The following is a 17,551-nucleotide window of genomic DNA, read 5'->3' as shown; positions in this document are numbered from 1 at the left end:
TTCAATATATTTAAATACAGAAAAAAATACAGATGCAAACGTGTGTGTGCATGTGTGTGCTTGCATGTGCACGTACCTCCACATATTCCCTAATTCTGCCCACTGAAGGGGCCTGCGGAGAGCAATGCCCCCAACAGTAATAATAAGTACACTTACCTCAGCTTCTTTGTTTTTGTTTTCCAGATTAATTTGGTATAATTTTATTTCTTCAAAAGAAAAGTCCTTAATTAATATTGTTTGTTTTTAGAGAGTAGAAAGAGCTTCAAGGAATCTTTATATAGAGTACACGAAAAGAAAATGTAATATTTTCTGCTTTTTTAACTTAGTGGACATTTAGTTCTCAGATATGCCCATGGATCAACTAAAACCCAAATAAATGGAACGTGACAACCTGTATCTACCACTTTCCATGGTCTGCATTCCACTGTCAGATTTCTAGGTCCAGCCCCAGCTCCTAATCTCATCCATCAATTATCCCTTCCAATTATTATTCACAGGGGTTAAAATGCTTCATAAATTCTTTATTAAAAACTTTTTTTGTTGAAGTATAATTGACCTACACCACTGTTAGTTCCAGGTGCACAAGATAGTGATTCACAAAATAATCACCACCTGTCTCGGTTTTGAAATTCCATTCTCTACTAAAAGGAACTAGGCAGGGCTCCTTGGAGAAATGAGGGATTCCAGAGATGGGGGATGGAAAGAACAAGATGAGGTCTGCCATCTGGTGTCAGAAAATAAGGCAGTGCTTAAAGGAAGATGTGGATACGTCAAGGGACAGGGAAGCCAGCTTGAATGAGACCCCACAGGCTAAATGGGGGACAATTTGAACCTTGAAGTCAATACAATTAACAGACTATGAACCGATGCACGAAACAGACAAACAGGAGTCCACACAGATATAAATCAATGGAAAAGTTGAGGGGGCATCAGGTACTGACCTAATTTCAAAGTATTCCCCCCCAAGAAACACTTCTTGATAAAGGGGGAAAAGAATACCTGTGCAGTAAAGAAGCCGGGCAAAGCCACTTGACGACCATGGTGAACATCACCGGTGATGAGACACATGGTGTTGCACGACCCGAATCTAATTTTGAGGGAACATCAGTCAACCCCAAACTGAGAGACATTCTACAAACTGACGGGCCTCTCCCTTCAAAAGTGTCCAGGTCACGAGAGTCAAAGAAAGACTAAGGAATGTCCCAGACTGAAGGAGAGTCAGGAGACAGGACCACTACATGCAGCAGGCGATCCTGACCTGGATCCTTTACAACAGAGGACACTGTTGGGACAAATGGTGGACCCTGAATGGGGTCTGAGGATTAGAAAAATGTTATTTGTACTATATTTGCAACTTTTATGTACATTTTTGTTTCTGAATTTTTTTAATTACTTAAAAAAATTTTTTTAAATTCCACTTAACTGGATTTTGGCAAAAACACTCCTTTTAATTCTTCTCTTTTGGCCAGTGATTAAAAACTTAAGACCCTCTCACTGGTCATCATCACTGGCAGACGTCCTGACTTCCTGCTTCCCTCTTGGATGCTCTGACCCTCAGCACCTAAGATCTCTCCCTGCCTCAGGACCATTTCCCCTCTGTGTTTCCATAACAGCAGCAGCCTCGCTTCATGCCTAAGGCAGTGGAGGATGATGGGAAGCTCCCCTCTCTGGGTTCCTCTCGGTCTATGGCTGTCCAGATTTCGAGAGCCTCACACACATGGCCCTGGCCCACGTAAGACCTAATTTTAGCGTTTTCCTGCTCTGAGACCACACTTTCGGAAAAGTGGGGGGCCAACCTGCCCGGGCGAGCCTCCCATTGTGACGGGCACGCGAAGTCAGGACGCTGCAGACCTGCAGGATGTGACTCAGCATCCTGTTTTCAACAGTTGGAGTGGCCAGCAGATTTGGCACCAAGCACTGCAGCTGACCTCACCTCTCAAGACAACAAATACCCAGGTTAATTGGTGGGATGGGCCCGTGGCATTCAGCTCTCCCTAGGGACCTCAGGGCCAAACCTAAGACGACCTGCCTGTCTGCCCATCTCACTGGGTCTCCTCACGAATACCCATCTGCAGGTATCTACCAGGAACAGTTCTTCAGAGGAACTGACCTGGTAGTATTTTAAGGACACCATGAGTCAAACAACTGATCTTGTTTCTTTCTTTGCTTTGACTCCCAGGAAGCTCAAAGTCAGATATGTAGCCAAACTCTGGTAACTATACCAACATTATGCCTTGAATTCCACATACAAACCTTCTCCTCACTTTGCTTTATTTTCCCCTATGTTCACCATGTTCCACTTTTCCAATTTTAAATCATACTGTTCCCTCTGAATGTTATAAGCTGTTTCAAATCGCTTTCGGGCAGACCTATGGTAGACACAGCACACATGTTACCTCTGGAGGGTAAGGACTCTTTTTATTTAGCATGGAATCCCCAGCATTCAGCACAGAACCCAATACACATATAGGCACCAAACATGCTGGGTTGGCCAAAAAGTTCGTTCAGATTTTTCCATAACAGCTTATGGAAAACCCGAACGAAGTTTTTGGCCAACCCAATACACTGGCTGGATTGATAAGGCAAATATAACTCTAAATAAAAACCACCTCCGTTACCAGGTTGCTTCATAAGCGACACATCTCCCTCCCACTCCGTGTGGCGGGGCCTGCACAGGGCGCCCGGGCTTGGGGAGTGGGCTCCTGAGGAAGCCCCCTTGCCGTATGGCTCAGCGGCCTCCACCCCAGAAGCGCACGGCCCCTCCCAACTTCCAGCTGCTTCAGACAAGACACGGAACAGTGGGCTTGGACATCTGGGAAGAAGGGACAAGCAATTTCCAGAGGCGGCAGCGGGCCTGGCTCTCTCCGAAGCACACCAACAGTCCCCTCCCTTGTGGGTCCCGATCTGGGGACTCACGCCTTGAGAACTCTCAGCAAGCGTGTGGGAATCACTTCTGCCAGCGCGGGGAGGCCCCCGGCAGGGAGGGCACCAGACGTTTCCTAAGGCGGGGCCTCTGAGGCCTTCTTTGAAACAAAGTCTTTTTAAAAATAGCTTCAAAAGTAGCCATTCAAGGAAAAAAAATTTTTTTAATCTGTATAAATAAATAAATAAAGGCAGACAAGACACGATGCTTCGCCTGGTACCAGGCTCAGTGTAACTTGGAGGGTAACAGGTCAGGCGTTGGCTGTTTTTTCCCTTGGGTTCCACTCAGTTGACTTTTTGGTCTTTGGTCTGGGGGGGAACATGGTCAAGAAGGCAGCAGAAGGGACTCTCACTTCCCACCATCTATGAAAATGGGCTGGCAAGGACCAGACACTACACACTGTACAAGACGCCCTCTCAGCCTCATACAAGCCCCCTGAACCGAGGAGGACCCTTCCTGTTTCAGGGAGGACAGGGGGCTGGCCCAAGGTCACAGTCACACAGGCTGTCAGGGGGTGGGTACAGACGCGACCCAGCAGCCCCACCCCGTCCAGGCACAGCCAACGGCACGATTCTGTAATTTACACAGCGGTCTGGGCATTGCTGATCCTCTCCCCACACAGCGGGGCAGGACGGCCGGGTGGGGGGTGCTCTCATCAGCACATTGCCTCTGCCGCGGGAGTGGGGACCATCGCCAGGGCTTTCCACACGCCAGAGTGGGAGTCTTGTGGGCCAGACGCGTGGTCTTGCCCCCAGCCCCCAGCCCCATCACTCAGCACGCCCTGCAAGTGGCTACTCCTGACTTCGATTAATCCTCTTTGATGAATCCTGTTTTCTTCCTGCAGCCTTCCTCAAAACAGAAAGACTCCCGTGGATATCCTCCTAGTCTTAGGAATTTCCCACTACACTGCCCAGATCCAGGGTATCTGACCACAGCACGACATACGCCAAGGATGAACTCTAAAGGCGGGAGTCCCTTCTGTTGAGACGGCCGCCGCCGTGCGTGTGGCCCTGCTCCGGGGTGAGGTGCGCCTGGCTTGATGCTCACTGAGGGGGAAGTGGGTCTGAGCAGAGGGTCCACTTCCTCTCAGCAGCCACACCAGTTCTCTCCATCTCAGCGTGACTTGGCGAGATGCCCCACACAGGGCTAACCTTGCTCTCAGCCTGAGAAGAAAGGAGAAACTCTGGACAGCCTGTTAGAAAGCTACCGAGAATGGTTAGAAGTGGTAACAAGGTAACACAGAACTAGTGGTCAGAAGTGGTAACAAGGTAACACAGAACTAGACTGGTGGGTGTGAGTGAGGACTCTCCTTCTCGCATTTGGAAGCCATAATCTAATCTCATCTCTTCACTTTACAAAGGAGGCAGTGGGGGCCCAGAGACCTTTAGTGACTGGCCTAAGGTTGCACAGCAGATGACACATCGTGGGACAGAACCTAGGTTTTCTGACTCCCTCTCACAGCTTTGCTCCATTTACCACGAGGGTGATCGGGTACCACGATCACCCAGGAAGAAACTGCTCACATGAACGAGCATTCTTGGTGTGCACATAGGCACCCTGGTGTGCAAACACGCTCCCCTGGTTTGTACACAGGCTCCCCTGGTGTGTACACATGCTCCCCTGGTGTGCAAACACGCTCCCCTAGTGTGCTAAGTGCACAGGAAGAATCAGACCAGGGCTTCCAGGCATTCTTTTTTTTTTTTTTTTTTTGCGGTACGCGGGCCTCTCACTGTTGGCCTCTCCCGTTGCGGAGCACAGGCTCCGGACGCGCAGGCTCAGCGGCCATGGCTCACAGGTCCAGCCGCTCTGCGGCATGTGGGATCTTCCCGGACCGGGGCACGAACCCGTGTCCCCTGCATCGGCAGGCGGACTCTCAACCACTGCGCCACCAGGGAAGCCCCCAGGCATTCTTTTGAAGTCTAAGCACTGGTATTTCAAAAGTTTAATGAAACCTACTAGACTCTGAGCAAAATCCATTTTAAGTTAACCTTAATAACTTTAATTACGTTCCAACAGAATCAAATTAACTCTTCACCTCTGTTCTCACGTGCCCCCATTCTAGGATGAGTTTTCTAACGACAACAAAAAATATTTAACACATACTGAAGGCGAATTCTGATTTTAAAATCAAACGTTCCAACAAACTGCCAGGAAGAATACTGGAGTTAAATCGAAAGGAAGAGCAGAATGGTACAATGGCCCCAGAACGTTACATGTGTGTGCACCCGTGTTTCAGGTGGGGAGTCGACGGGAGGTAGCTGCCTCTAAAGCCACGCGGGTGGGGACAGGAAGGGATGAGCTGAACACAAACCCGCAGGTGCCCTGTGGGGACAGGAGCAGCAAGGAAGGGACACAGGTTTCTGAGTCACAGCGACCTGCATCTAAACCCTGGCCCCGGCCCCTGGGAACTGCAGTTTCCTACAATGAGGCAGGCACCTCGTGGGGGTGACAGAAACCAGACAAGCTGCATCCAGTGCCCAGGCCAGTGCCTGCACCTACAGGCCCTCGCTCAACGGGAGCCACGAGGAGCACCCCTCACCCTCCCCTGCTACCCGTCCAGGCGACTCCATGGGAAGGGGCATCGAGTACAAGTCTCACTCTAGGTCAAGGTCAGGGAGCTCACAGGACAGGGCACACCGCTCACCGTGGGGCCCCTGGGGTTCAGGCCAGAAGGGAGGATGGCAAAGCCACGGGAGGCGGGCTTGCGGAGATGGCTCTCGAATTTGGGGGCTCAGAGCACAGGCTTTGGAGTCAAAGAGACTCGGAGCATGAGGGTCCTGGCTCCATCACTTCCTACTACCTGAAATTAGGCCAGCTACCTCCCTGAGGCTTTGTCTTCTCATCCAGAGAATGGGAACAGAAGTGGTGCTTTCCTTACACAGACGAAATAAAACAACGCCCATGAGGCAACTCACAGAGCAGAGCACGTCTGAAGGGCTCACTTCCACAGCCTCCGTCCCTGGTTGACTTTTCCTCCTCAGCACCTGCTGACACACTTAATGTACCTGTTCATCTTACCTACTGTCTTATCTCCCCCAACAGAATGTCAGCCACAAGGGCAGGGATTTCTGTGCTTTGGTCACTGCTATATTCTCAGCTCCTAGGACAGTGCTTGGCACACAGTAAGTGCTCAATAAAGATTTGGTGAATGAATGGCTTGTAAGCAGATTAAGCCGGGCGTGCTGAGACTGAGCTAACAGCACCTGTATTGCCAAACTGCAGGGGAAAATCGCAGGAAAAATCCCTCTGTCCTTTGCTTCCTGTGTGTTTTCCAAGACCACTCTGAGTTCCTCACCATGAAATAGAACTTGGAAAATTCAATTTACAAGACCTCGATGGCCCATCCAGTGCACACCAGGCACCGGGAGAGGGGACGGGAGAGGCGGGGAAGGCTCTGTCCTTAGGGTGGGCTCGTGGTCAAGTGGGCAGGCGCCCTGGGCAGTGGCTCAAGGCCTCGTGCTCAGAAGGGCTCCGAGCTTGGTTAATGCTCTGCTGTTGCCACCTTGAAATTCTTCATCACTTTTTAAAAAGTGGATCCACAATTTTCATTTTGCACTGGGCTCCACAAATTATACAGCTGATCCTCCTAGCAGAGAACATTTATGTACTTCGGTAAATACTACATAACAAGTCCCAAGTCTCAAGGAAATACTAAGGAGAGATAAACGCTTGTGGGGAAAAAAAGGAAGAGTCAGAAGTGACCACAGGAAGTGATCTGAAGGAGGCAGAGGCGGGGCATTTGTTGAACGTCTATGATGCCGCAGGTTATTTTGCCCATTGGAAAATGAGGCCTGCCCAGGTCATATGACAGCCAGGTGAGGTGGCAGATGACAGAGGTGGAAGCCAAACCCAGGCCTGTCCCTCCCCAAGGCCAAAGCTCATGGAAAAAATGTTTAAGGGTCATTGGAGGTGTTATTGCAGAGGCCAATATGCAACATGGGGCAAACACAAGAGATGCCAAGCCTCCAAGCGTGAAGGAGGAGCGTACCGGTGCTGAGTGGAGAACGTGATGGTCTCTGGCATGTGGGCGACTCCTGCCAGCTCCCTGGGGCTCCTGGCCTCTTCCCACCAGCCAGTGATGCCTTTATATAAGTGATGCCTTTACAGCCTGCCACATCTGTAACACTGAACAGAACCCTACTCGGTTACATGTCTTGTTTTCTCTACATTAGACTGGGGCATCTCAAGAACTCCCACGGACTGAGACTGGTGGGCAGATTCTGAGGTTGCCCAGGATCCCAGGCCTTGGTGCAGGCACCCTGGATGAGCCCCCTGTGCTGAGTGTGCTGGGACCAGGGAACAGGATGGGAGAGCTACTCCCTTCATTAGGTTATACCCTATGGCAAAGGTGATGGGATGGTCCCTCTCCTGATGGCATTCCCTGATGGCATCAGATTCTCCTGTCGGCCTTGAAGCAAGCCACCAGCCGTGGAATCTACAGCTGCAAGAGAACGCATTCTGCCAAGAACCAGTGTGAGCCTGGAAGAGGACCCAAGCCACAGATGAGATCCCGGCCCCGGCTAACACCTTGACTGCAGCCACGTGAGACCCCCAGCGGAGGACACAGCTCAACCATATCCGGGTTCCTGGCCCACAGGAGCTGTGAGGGAATAACCGTGTATCGTTCTGGACCACTGAGTCTGGAGTAGCTTGTTACACAGCAGTAGACAGCTGATACAGCGGCCTGCTGCACAGAGCCTGGATGCCGCAAACGCTCCACACCTCTTTCCAGGACTTAAATAGACAGACTCTCAACAGCCACAGTCAAGTCTTGACGGCTAAGAAACCGTCAAGAAAGGCAGAGAGAAACCTCAAAGGGTGGACAGGCCTCGAAGAAGAGGTTGTGAATAAAGATTGGGAAGTGTGATCTGCAGAGCAAGGACACACCAACCACCACCCCATCCTGATGCTGTCGGGGAGGGAGAAAAGCTTATAGGGAGAGCGGGGTCCTCTGGGGTTTCCAGGTCAAGACCGGAAGGAGGAGAGCGTGGAGGGAACGGCAGAGGTGTGAGGGAGTTCAGAGTTTACCACTGAAACCAGATAGAACAGAGAAGACAAAGTCCTGCCGCTGTGGCCCAAACGTTTGCTTGGGCAAGTAAGAAAAGAAATGAAAAGAACTCTAATGATCATTTTCACGTGCCTGACTTGAAATACTGGATGAAAAAAAAAAAAACCCAAAAAACAAAACAGCAAAACACTCACTCCTGATCCACACTCTGGAAACAACACAACCATATTCCCTCCCCACGGCCCTGCCTGGCACACAACCACTTACGCCTCATGCCAGACTGAGGCGACTCCCAGGATGGTGAGGGAGCCAGGAGCTGTGCCAGCAGGCCATAAGCTCACCAATTCCCACAGTCTGAACAGCGCAGCTTCCCAAAGGGGATCGCTGGAGGCCGGCGGCCATCTGCACACGCAGAGAGCAGGGGAGAGGGAGCGAGGGCTGGGTCTATGGCTCTGCGTCACTCAGCTTCCCTCTGGACGGGCGCTGAGCAGGTCTCGAGACGTCCACCAGAAGGCCTTCGGAGAAACCATCCGGATGACAATAAAGATTCTGCAGAAGGTGCGCTCCTATTTACATCTTACAGGGATGTCACTGGGTAAAGGACGCGGGCTGGTCCAAGTCACAGGGCAGCCACGGGGGTGGCCCTCTCAGCCCCACACAGTGGACGCGGCGCCTGCTGGGGGTCAGAGCCTCTACTTCTGGGCTGTGAACCTAACACTGATAGGAACACCATCCTCTGAAGACCAAACGCAGCCACTGTCCTCCACGCCCATCGTGGGCCTGGCTCTGTGCAAGGGGCCCCCCACAAAGTATTCGCCAACCCTGAAAGGTCATAGCTTTATCCATGTTACAGATGGAAGAACGGAGACCCAGGGAGGCACAGTAACTCCCAGATGCATGCTGGCACCTCTACTAGTGCAGAAGCCAGGCTCCGAGCCTAGATCTGCCTGACTCCAAAGCCCACATCTTTCCTCGACACATCTTTCTCACACATGAACGCAATTCGCTGCAGAATCAAAACAAAGTTAATATGTTTAAACTGCTGAAGTGCCATGTGCAGGCAGAGAACTAAGACCCTGTCACTAAGATGGCACCAACAGTTAGGGACGAGACAAAAACACAGGTACCTGCCAGGGAAGGCAGGTATGGTACCCAGCACAGAGAGAAACCAAGAGCCACCTGCCAAGGAGAGGGAAGCCACAGAGGTTTGGGATGGGAGCACGCTGAGCTGGCCACAAGGACTGTGGCCAACTGGAAAGGGAACTGGCTTAGAGAAAGAGCCTGGTCAGGGAGCAGGGGTAGGACTGAAAAACGGCACACTCGTTTCACGAAAGGCCAGTGACGAGGGTGAAGGAGGAAAAGAGTGTGGGGACCAGGAGGAAGCAGCACGGGCGCTTCCAGACTGGCGTCCCTCTGACAGTGGGGACAATAAACTGATGCAGAGGAATGGGTTGATGGGTGGCCCCTCAGTGGATCAGGGGAGGCACAAGGACCTGACTGATGGTGCCACCGGTGGGGGGACAAGGGAGGAAGAGGGTGGGTGAGACAGAAGAGCCAATCCACGGATTCAGCAATTTACTGGCTACACGTGGGTCTAAGATCACTTCTTGGAGGACCCAAAAGATGAAACTGTCAATTAAGGGTAGACCAAGGGGCAGGGAGAGAGGAATATCCTGCGGGCCCCAGTTTCTCTCCCTCCCCAGCACCCTTCAGAAACCAAATCAGGCCAGATTAACTTCAGGATGAATGTGAAGCAAAGAGAAATCTCCTCTCCCCCAACTCTCCTCCCCAAGACGAGCAACGAATGGGGGACCGACCATTCCACACATTTGTTTTCTCTAGGAGAAGCTTAGAGAGCACAGGCCTGAAAATGCAAATCCACACACAGATGCCAATGAGTTTCAGTCAAAGCTTCCACCAGGACAGCAGGACTTCCCTTGTTTGGTTCGGAGGGTTAGAAACCAGGACGGTGTCCACTGCCTAAAACGGGGCGTGGACATCCAGGTGAATGAAGAGGGGAGGAAAGGGGAGCCTGTGAGGATGGGCTCAGAGACCAGGCTCCCCCCCAGCCCAGGTCTCCCAGAGCTCACGATGGCACTGGGGACCCACTGAGAGCAGCGCAGAGGGACTCACGGTGGTCACCCGGGGGATCTGACTTTCTAGGAGGCACCATCACAAGTCAGCGGGGCTCTTGGGTTCTCGCTCTGCTGCGGCCTCTACCCACCTGGGCGAGCTCAGCAAGTTCCCACGCCTGTACATGCAACACAGCTGCTCAACTGAACCACGAAACTGGTCCCCGGAAAGGTGGTGTCCTATGACAAACTCAGGTGTTGCGGGCAACCGAGGCACCGCTTCGAAGGCAACCTTGGGCCTCGGATTCCTCACCTGCGACCTGGGGGGAACAGCCCCCCTCCTGGGGCCATCGTGAGGGTTAAATTTGCCGTCACTTCCCTTTGTACGGTCCTCTCCAGCTCCAAGCTGTGCAGAGGAAGGGGCCTTTTATTGGCCAGCAGCACATACACATTTTCCTATCACTGCTATTTGTAACTTCCTTATTAATGGAAACAATTCAAAACACTATGTTGTCAGTTCAGGAAGGGCAATTAAAAAATGAAAGACCATCTAAGTGAGAGGCTTAAATGCCATCTCTGGGGCAAGAGGCCTGGAAGAAAAGGATCGGCTTGAGGGGGAGAAGAGTCCAGGTCCATGTAAGGGCTGCAGAGGAGCTAGGGGCGCGGGGATGGGGCCCCACGAGGCGGGCAGCAGGCCCTCCGCCCCGCTCTCCCTCCCCCACAGTCTCCAGAGCAGACTCCACTCCTCCCCTCCCCGCCTCCACCACTTGGGAATCCAGCTGATTCCAGCCTTGGAGACTCTCAGCAACCCACACCCCCAGTCTGAAGAGCAAACGTGTCACTGCCCCGCTCCTCCCTCCAGCATAACGTGAAAACGAAGACCCACAATTTTAATAAGACAACTATTTCTCTACACACATGAGCTTTAGAAAAAATGGTGCCTCCCTTCCCTCAAACACACAGAAAACTTCAAAGGCAGGCGAGGCAGAGGTCTACCACTTCTGCGGGTGAGTTGGACCAGGACAGCCTGCTCTCCGTAATGAGCGGCTGACCCCAGTTTCCGAACACGTATTTCCTTTTCCAATTAATTTTCCTCCTCCTCCCAAGATGAAACAGACATTAAAAAAAAAATCTTTTAAATGCCGTTTAATTCTTTTTTTTTAAATCTAGCTGTTTACTTTTTTACACTCTAAGAGCCAGAGTTTAAGACTAGTTCTTTGGTACAGAAGAATACATTATATAATGAAGTGCTAAATCTTCTGTAAACCAACAAAACACCCGATTTTTGGCAAAGAAAAACAATCGTGCTTTTGGCGTCTACTTGTGAATACAGCAACCGAGGACTACAAGCTTGAGAAACTTCTCAAATGAGTATACGTAAAGATTTCTCACTGGCGCGCGCGCGCACACACACACACACAAAACACCTTGAATTAATAAACTGAGGGGTTGAATGTCTGTTTCAAATCAGCAATGTACTTACCTCAAAAGGAATACCTTCCCAAAAGCAGGATGGAAAAGTGAGAACATATTAAAATGATTATTTTCTTTAAAGCAGAAGTAAAATCTGGAAGGAAGTTTATAAAGATACTCATCATCACGGTAAAGCCAGGGGGGTGGAATACTGGCAATTATTTTTTTTCTTCTCTAAATGTTACATAATGTTATTAAAGCTGTTTACAGTTAAACGTCTAGATCACTTGTAAAGCTCTCCTTCTGTCTATGTGTTCTGGATCGTTTTTAAAGCACTACTAAAAAGCTGGTGTAGTCTTTCTCGAGGGTCCTCCCTTTTGGAAAGGCACAGGAGTATTTCTTACCTGCTTGGAAGAAAGACTTCAGGACGAAAACACTAAGTCTGCTTACCTGTGGTTTAACTTGCGATCTTCATCGCTGCCAGCCTCCAACTGCAGAGAAAGAAAGAGAATGTCACAGCCCAGATGCCGCTATCGACAAGCCTCAGACACAAGGCTCACATTTTCTGCTCTGGTGTCTGCAAAAGATACAGATGTCCAGGAAACCTGGTTCCTTCCAAAGAGCCGCACCCTCTCCTTACCAATCCTGCTCTGCTGCTCCCCTGAGTAATTTCCGCGGAGGAATTTTCAGGTTTCCCGATGTTTCCCCACATGCCTTCCAAGGCATCGCAGATCGATGCCTGCTAACAGAGCGCTCCTGGCCGGCGCTGCTACTCCACACGCTTGTTTAGCCCTGAGCTCTCCATTTTCCAGGGCTGCTTTGGAGCATATCCTGTTTTTCTGTTTTAAGGGGAGGGGGCAATGTCTTAAGAGGCTGTTTCCTCCCTTCAAGCTAGGCAACAGCTGAGTGATCAACACCATTTTAAGCCACAACACACAAGTTAAAAAATAAATAAATAAAACCACCACTACCACCACCATTCCAGGCAAGTCTTTCTTAATGGAAGGTGGCCAGGATCAGGCTGTCTGTTAGTCCTGAAGCTCTTGGTGGTTCTCAAAAAGGCTTAAAGTTTAATATAAAACTTTCTAGGCTATTGGTTTATTTATAGACATGAAAGAAAGGGACATTTAATATTTCCTAAATGTTACAAGGCCAAGAGGGTTAGAGGCTCCAAAAGTAACCACGATTTAAGCCCTGACTGCAACTTTTCTTTTTTTTTTTTTTTTCTTTCAAGGAGAAAACTCAAATGAGAAGAAAACACACATCCCAACAACTCTGCACCGCTGGGACTTGGCATGTTTTGTATGTTACACAGAGGAGCTCATTGAAGGGGAAAGAGAGAAACCTGGAAAGCAGTGATGGCTGGAAGAGATGCAAGGCTGACTGAGGATAGAAACCAGACAGAAGCCAGCGGTGGTGGGAAAAGGGTTACGGAGATCATGTAGAGAGAGGTTTGGGCAGCAAGGGACACACACCACAGGTGGCAATTTCACCAAGGAATGAGTCCAGCAGAGGGTCCTGGAATCCCTACGCTGTCATAAGATCATGTATGTAACGCACTGGGCAGAGGCAGAGACCATCAGCTAGTTCTCACACTCCCTACCCGACAGTGAAGGAGAAGTGGAAACATCGGGGACAGCTCTGCTGACCACAGGGCCACCAACTTCGGTGCCGAAGTGAAACATACACAAAGCAACTCACACAACCGCAGGAACAAACTTAGAAGAGACTGCTGGGTCTAACCCAGTGGTTCTCAACTGGGGGCAACTGATCTCAGCAGGGGACGCCAGGCAAGGCTGGAGCTTTTTTTGGGAGGATGCTACTGGCATCTAGTGGGTAGAGGTCAGAGTGCTGCTACACTTCCTCCAACACACAGGACGGGCCCCTGCAACAGACGGTTCACCCAACATCGGCAATGCTGAAGCTGAGCAACCCTGATCCAACCCCGCCACCTCAAAGGGACTGGAGATCTGCCCATGAAAATTAGTCACCTTGAACGTTTGTCAAAAATCACAACGTAAAGGGCTTCCCTGGTGGCGCAGTGGTTGAGAGTCCGCCTGCCGATGCAGGGGACACGGGTTCGTGCCCCGGTCCGGGAAGATCCCACATGCCGCGGAGCGGCTAGGCCCGTGAGCCATGGCCGCTGAGCCTGCGCGTCCGGAGCCTGTGCTCCGCAACGGGAGAGGCCACAACAGTGAGAGGCCCGCGTACCGCACACACACAAAAAAAAAATCACAACAACAACAAAAAAATCACAACGTAAAAAAAAAAAAAACCAATGTTACAACCCATTCCTGAGAGCTGCTGCTTTACCTATTCTTGGGCTCTCTGCCTGTTCTCACAAAAGAATGAGAAAAGATTAACAGTAAAATGACATAAATGAGATAATTAAAGATTGGGGGGAAAGGAACAAAACTTAAAAAGAGGGAAGCACTGCTTTGCAGGGCGGGCTGTGACTTCCCTTAGTTCCCACGCCATGCAGCAGGACTGCGGGCTGGGGAAGGAAAGATATACCCTGAGTGTCTCTGACTTAACGAAGGATGCACATTTTGAGGAGTAAGGAAATGATGGGGGGGCGGGGGGGATACAGACTTCAAAATCATTTAATTCTTGCTCACTCTCTGAGATTCTCAGCATGAAAGGCAACGCAAGGTCAGTTATTCCAGAGAAGAAAGCTACATAGGCCAAAGAACACACGTTAGAGGGAAGCCAGCCCTTTCAGATGAGCTGAGGCCCAGAGAAGGGAAGTAACCTGAGGAAGGTCGGACCAGAGGCAGAGCCGGCCTGGCCCACGTCTCCTGATCCTGTGCACACACGCCTGCCCTCTCTGTTCCTTCTTGCATTTTCGTGCCTCGCCCCACATGGAAAAAAGCCTCACCTTCCAGGGAACATCCCAGCCTCTGCTGGCTCCCTGGGCAACTAATGCTGCTGATTTACTCAAGTTGAATAAACGCTGGTTGAGTTTTATTCTTATTTTGGAGGTCACTGGCATTTGGTGAAAATAAGGCTTTCTATAATAATTTAAAATGTGCCTAGTGGAAACAACCCCAATGTCCAACAAAATGTACATCCATACCATAGAATATTACTCGGCCATAAAAAGGAATGAGGTCCTGACATGTGCTGCAACATGGATGAGCCTTGAAAACATGATGGTGAGTGAAATAAGCCTGACACAAAAGGCCACATAGTGTATGATTCCACTTATACGAAATGCCCAGAATAAGCAAATACATAGAGACAGAAAGTACATTAGTGGTTGCCTAGAGTTGGTTACAGCAGGGCAGGGGTGGTGGGAGGGAGGCTGTAGGTGATGGCTAAGGGGTATGAGGTTTCTTTTGGGGGTGATGAAAATGTTCTGGAATTCGTGGTGATGCTTGTACAACCTTGTGCATATACTAAAAACCACTGAATTGTACACTTAACAATGGTGGGTTTATGGTATGTGAATTCTATCGCAGCTAAAAAATGAAATAATAAAATAAAAAATTTTAAATGTGTCTAAAGCAGAAATAGATCAAGTGCAAAGTAACGCAGGGAATGTGGGGTTTAGAATCAGAGACCTAGGCTGAGAGGCTCTTTGCTTAACCTCTTCCTGGAGCTGAACTCTTCACTCGTTTTTGAGAAGGGACCATGAGATTAAGTGCAGAGAAGTACTTTGTAAACTGCAAGACAGCAGTAGTAGAAATGATGTAGGGGAACAGATGTCTCTGTGGGGAGGCCAGAAGCTAATGCAGACTCCTCAGCTGCAGGCTACTGGCCACCGTGCAGAGCAGGGACTGTTAGAATCTTCTGTCTGTAGACAAGATAACTCATTAATGGCTTCTCCTCGAGAGAAAGGGGCTGTGAGGTTCAACACTGCAGCCACTCTGAGAGTGCCAGTCCCAGCAAAACAGGCTGAAGAGCTGCCCCACCAGGAGCTGGTGGGACAGGCAGGGCTGTTAGACTGCAAACAGGTCCTCTTCTCTCACAAACACACACAAACCTTTCCATGTTATCAGTCAACGTCCCCCAGGGAGAAGGGGCCTGAATTGCCCAGATGCTGGCGGGGCCACTTCCTGGGCCTGCAGGGCCCCTCCTCCAGCCTCTTCTCCCTTCCCTAAACAGCTCCCTGCCTCCTCCTCCAGCCTGCTGTGTCTGCAGGTCAGCACTCGGTCCGGCCACAGATGTGAGTTTAGACCCAACTGGTTCTCCTGCTCGGAGGCCCGAGGCCCAGACTAGCACGGGCCAGCCCAACTGTGCACTCAGAGGACCAATTCCTCAGTAACCCCACAGCAAGGAGCCAGTCCAGGACAGGCTGGGTCACACGCAGACCCACAGAAACACGCACAGCGCAAAGATGCACTTTCAGCCCCAGAAAGCACCGGTGCAATCCCAGCAACCCCAGAATCGGCCGCAGCCACACAGCCAGATGCACATAAACATGCAGCCCCAAAAGATATCACAGCAAGAAAAACCCAGACTCAGCTGCACACAAAGACATATGACACACAGTCACCCAGCACCCTGAGCTCACTCAGCTGTCACACGGTGACGCCGGCCCCCGAGAGGCACGGCCACTCACACCCAGAGCCAGAACTCCAGTGGCGTGTAGTCGGGGGAAACAATCTCACAATCCACAGGGGCACCCGGCAGCCTCTCCCAGCATCACACAGGCACGGTTCCCAGGGGACAGGCCAGATTCACGCACAGGGAAAGGCACACACAGGCTGGCATACACATGCATACATTCAGCCGGGCACACAGGGAAAGGGCAGAGACAAGCCACAGGGTCCTGAATCTTAGAACCGGCATCTCAGGCAGTTACCCAATCAGAAGTCCCGGTCCCACGTCCAGTATCCCGCACAGTCACCCCCGGACAAGGGACACTGTCACACACTCACGGTCACCCCCCAGACGGAGCTCAAATTCACAGTCACCCGCAGATGGGGGTCACACACACCGTCTCATGCACACTTACCCCCAAACAGGGGTCACACAGTCACCCCCAGACGAGGGTCACACCCGCACACACAGTCTCACTGCAGAGTCACCCCCAAACAGGGGTCACACCCGCTTACAGCCTCCCGCACAGTCACCCCAGTCCGGCTGCCAAGGCTGGGTCGTCCGGCTGCGGCCCCGCAGGCCGAGGACCCCTTGAAGCTGCCCTGGCGCAGCCCCGGGCGCCCCGCACTCGCGGCCCAGGCCTGGCGCGGCGGCTGCTCGGCCAGGCCGGGGCGCGGGCCCGGGGCTCACCTCGCTGTTGCTGGCGGAGGAGGAGGCGGCGCTGGGCGTGGGCGAGCGCTGCAGGGTCACCAGGGCCATGGCTGCGGCGCGGCGCGCGGGCGCCGCCGAAGCCTCGGACTAGAGCCGCAGCCGCCACCGCCGCCGCCCGGGCCGGGCCCAGGGCGCTCCGGGAGCCGCTCACGGGCGGCCGGGCCGAGCCGGGCCGGGCCGGGCCGGGCCCGCCCCTCCCTGTCGGCGTCTGTCGCCGCCCCCACCCCCCGCCCCCCGCCTCCCGCCTCCCGCCTCCCGCGCCGGCGCGCGCCGGGCCTGAGCGCGGGCAGGGGCAGCGGCCGGGGCGGGGCGCGCGTGCGCGGCGCGGGATCCCCCGAGCGGCGGCGGGAGGCCCCGGCTGGCCAGTCACGTCTCCCGCGCGCCCGACGCGCGCGCCTCGGCCGCGCGCCCGGCCCTCCAGCCTGAGAAGCGGGGGCGCGCCCGGTGGCGAACAAATCCATCCCCCGGAGGCCAGCCCCCTTCGCAGGCGGGAAAACTGAGGCCCGGGCGTCCGCACGGCCTGGAATGCTCGGGGAGGGGAGGTGCAGCGACCAGGAAATAAACACCTCCTGGTCCCTGCGCCTTGAACCCCGAGGAGCGGTCTGCAGAAATTAATTCGTTCATTCATTCATCCATTTATGAAATATTTATTGAGCACCTACTAAGTGCCAGGCACGGAGTATTCAACCGTGAGCAACATAGATTAGGCCTGCCCTCAGGGATTTGACAGAAGTGAGTCAAATTACTAGGCACTTAAAAAAAATTATTTTGCCAGTCTTTTTATATGAATTCTTTCTATGTGTCCAGAAACCCAGCCAACTCCTTGGGAAGTCAAGAAGGGCTTCTCTGAAAAGGGGGCATTTGCTCAGAGGCCTGACG

The 17,551-nt window shown here is 52.0% G+C and overlaps 1 protein-coding gene across 2 annotated transcripts in view; it reads right to left on the bottom strand.

Annotated features, from left to right (window-relative positions):
- The window catches only part of SSH1 (slingshot protein phosphatase 1), a 61,842-nt gene extending 45,057 nt beyond the window's left edge, over positions 1–16,785 (bottom strand). The window contains exons 1-2 of one of the 2 annotated variants that reach the window (XM_081252170.1): positions 16,652–16,785; positions 11,867–11,907 (exon numbers count right to left, since the gene is read on the bottom strand). In XM_081252170.1, coding sequence (XP_081108296.1) covers positions 11,867–11,907; positions 16,652–16,720 — 110 coding nt within the window. In that variant the 5' untranslated portion in view covers positions 16,721–16,785. Of the gene's footprint in view, positions 1–11,866; positions 11,908–12,056; positions 12,624–16,651 lie in introns of those variants that run through there. The other variant, XM_081252169.1, reaches the window with a different exon arrangement.
- Between the last annotated feature and the right edge of the window lie 766 nt (positions 16,786–17,551).

This window comes from Mesoplodon bidens (genome assembly GCF_964165515.1).
Source record: "Mesoplodon bidens genome assembly, chromosome: 13".
Taxonomy (NCBI): Eukaryota; Metazoa; Chordata; class Mammalia; order Artiodactyla; family Ziphiidae; genus Mesoplodon; species Mesoplodon bidens.
Note: the sequence above shows the minus strand (reverse complement) of the source record. Positions and strands in the feature narration are given on the sequence as shown.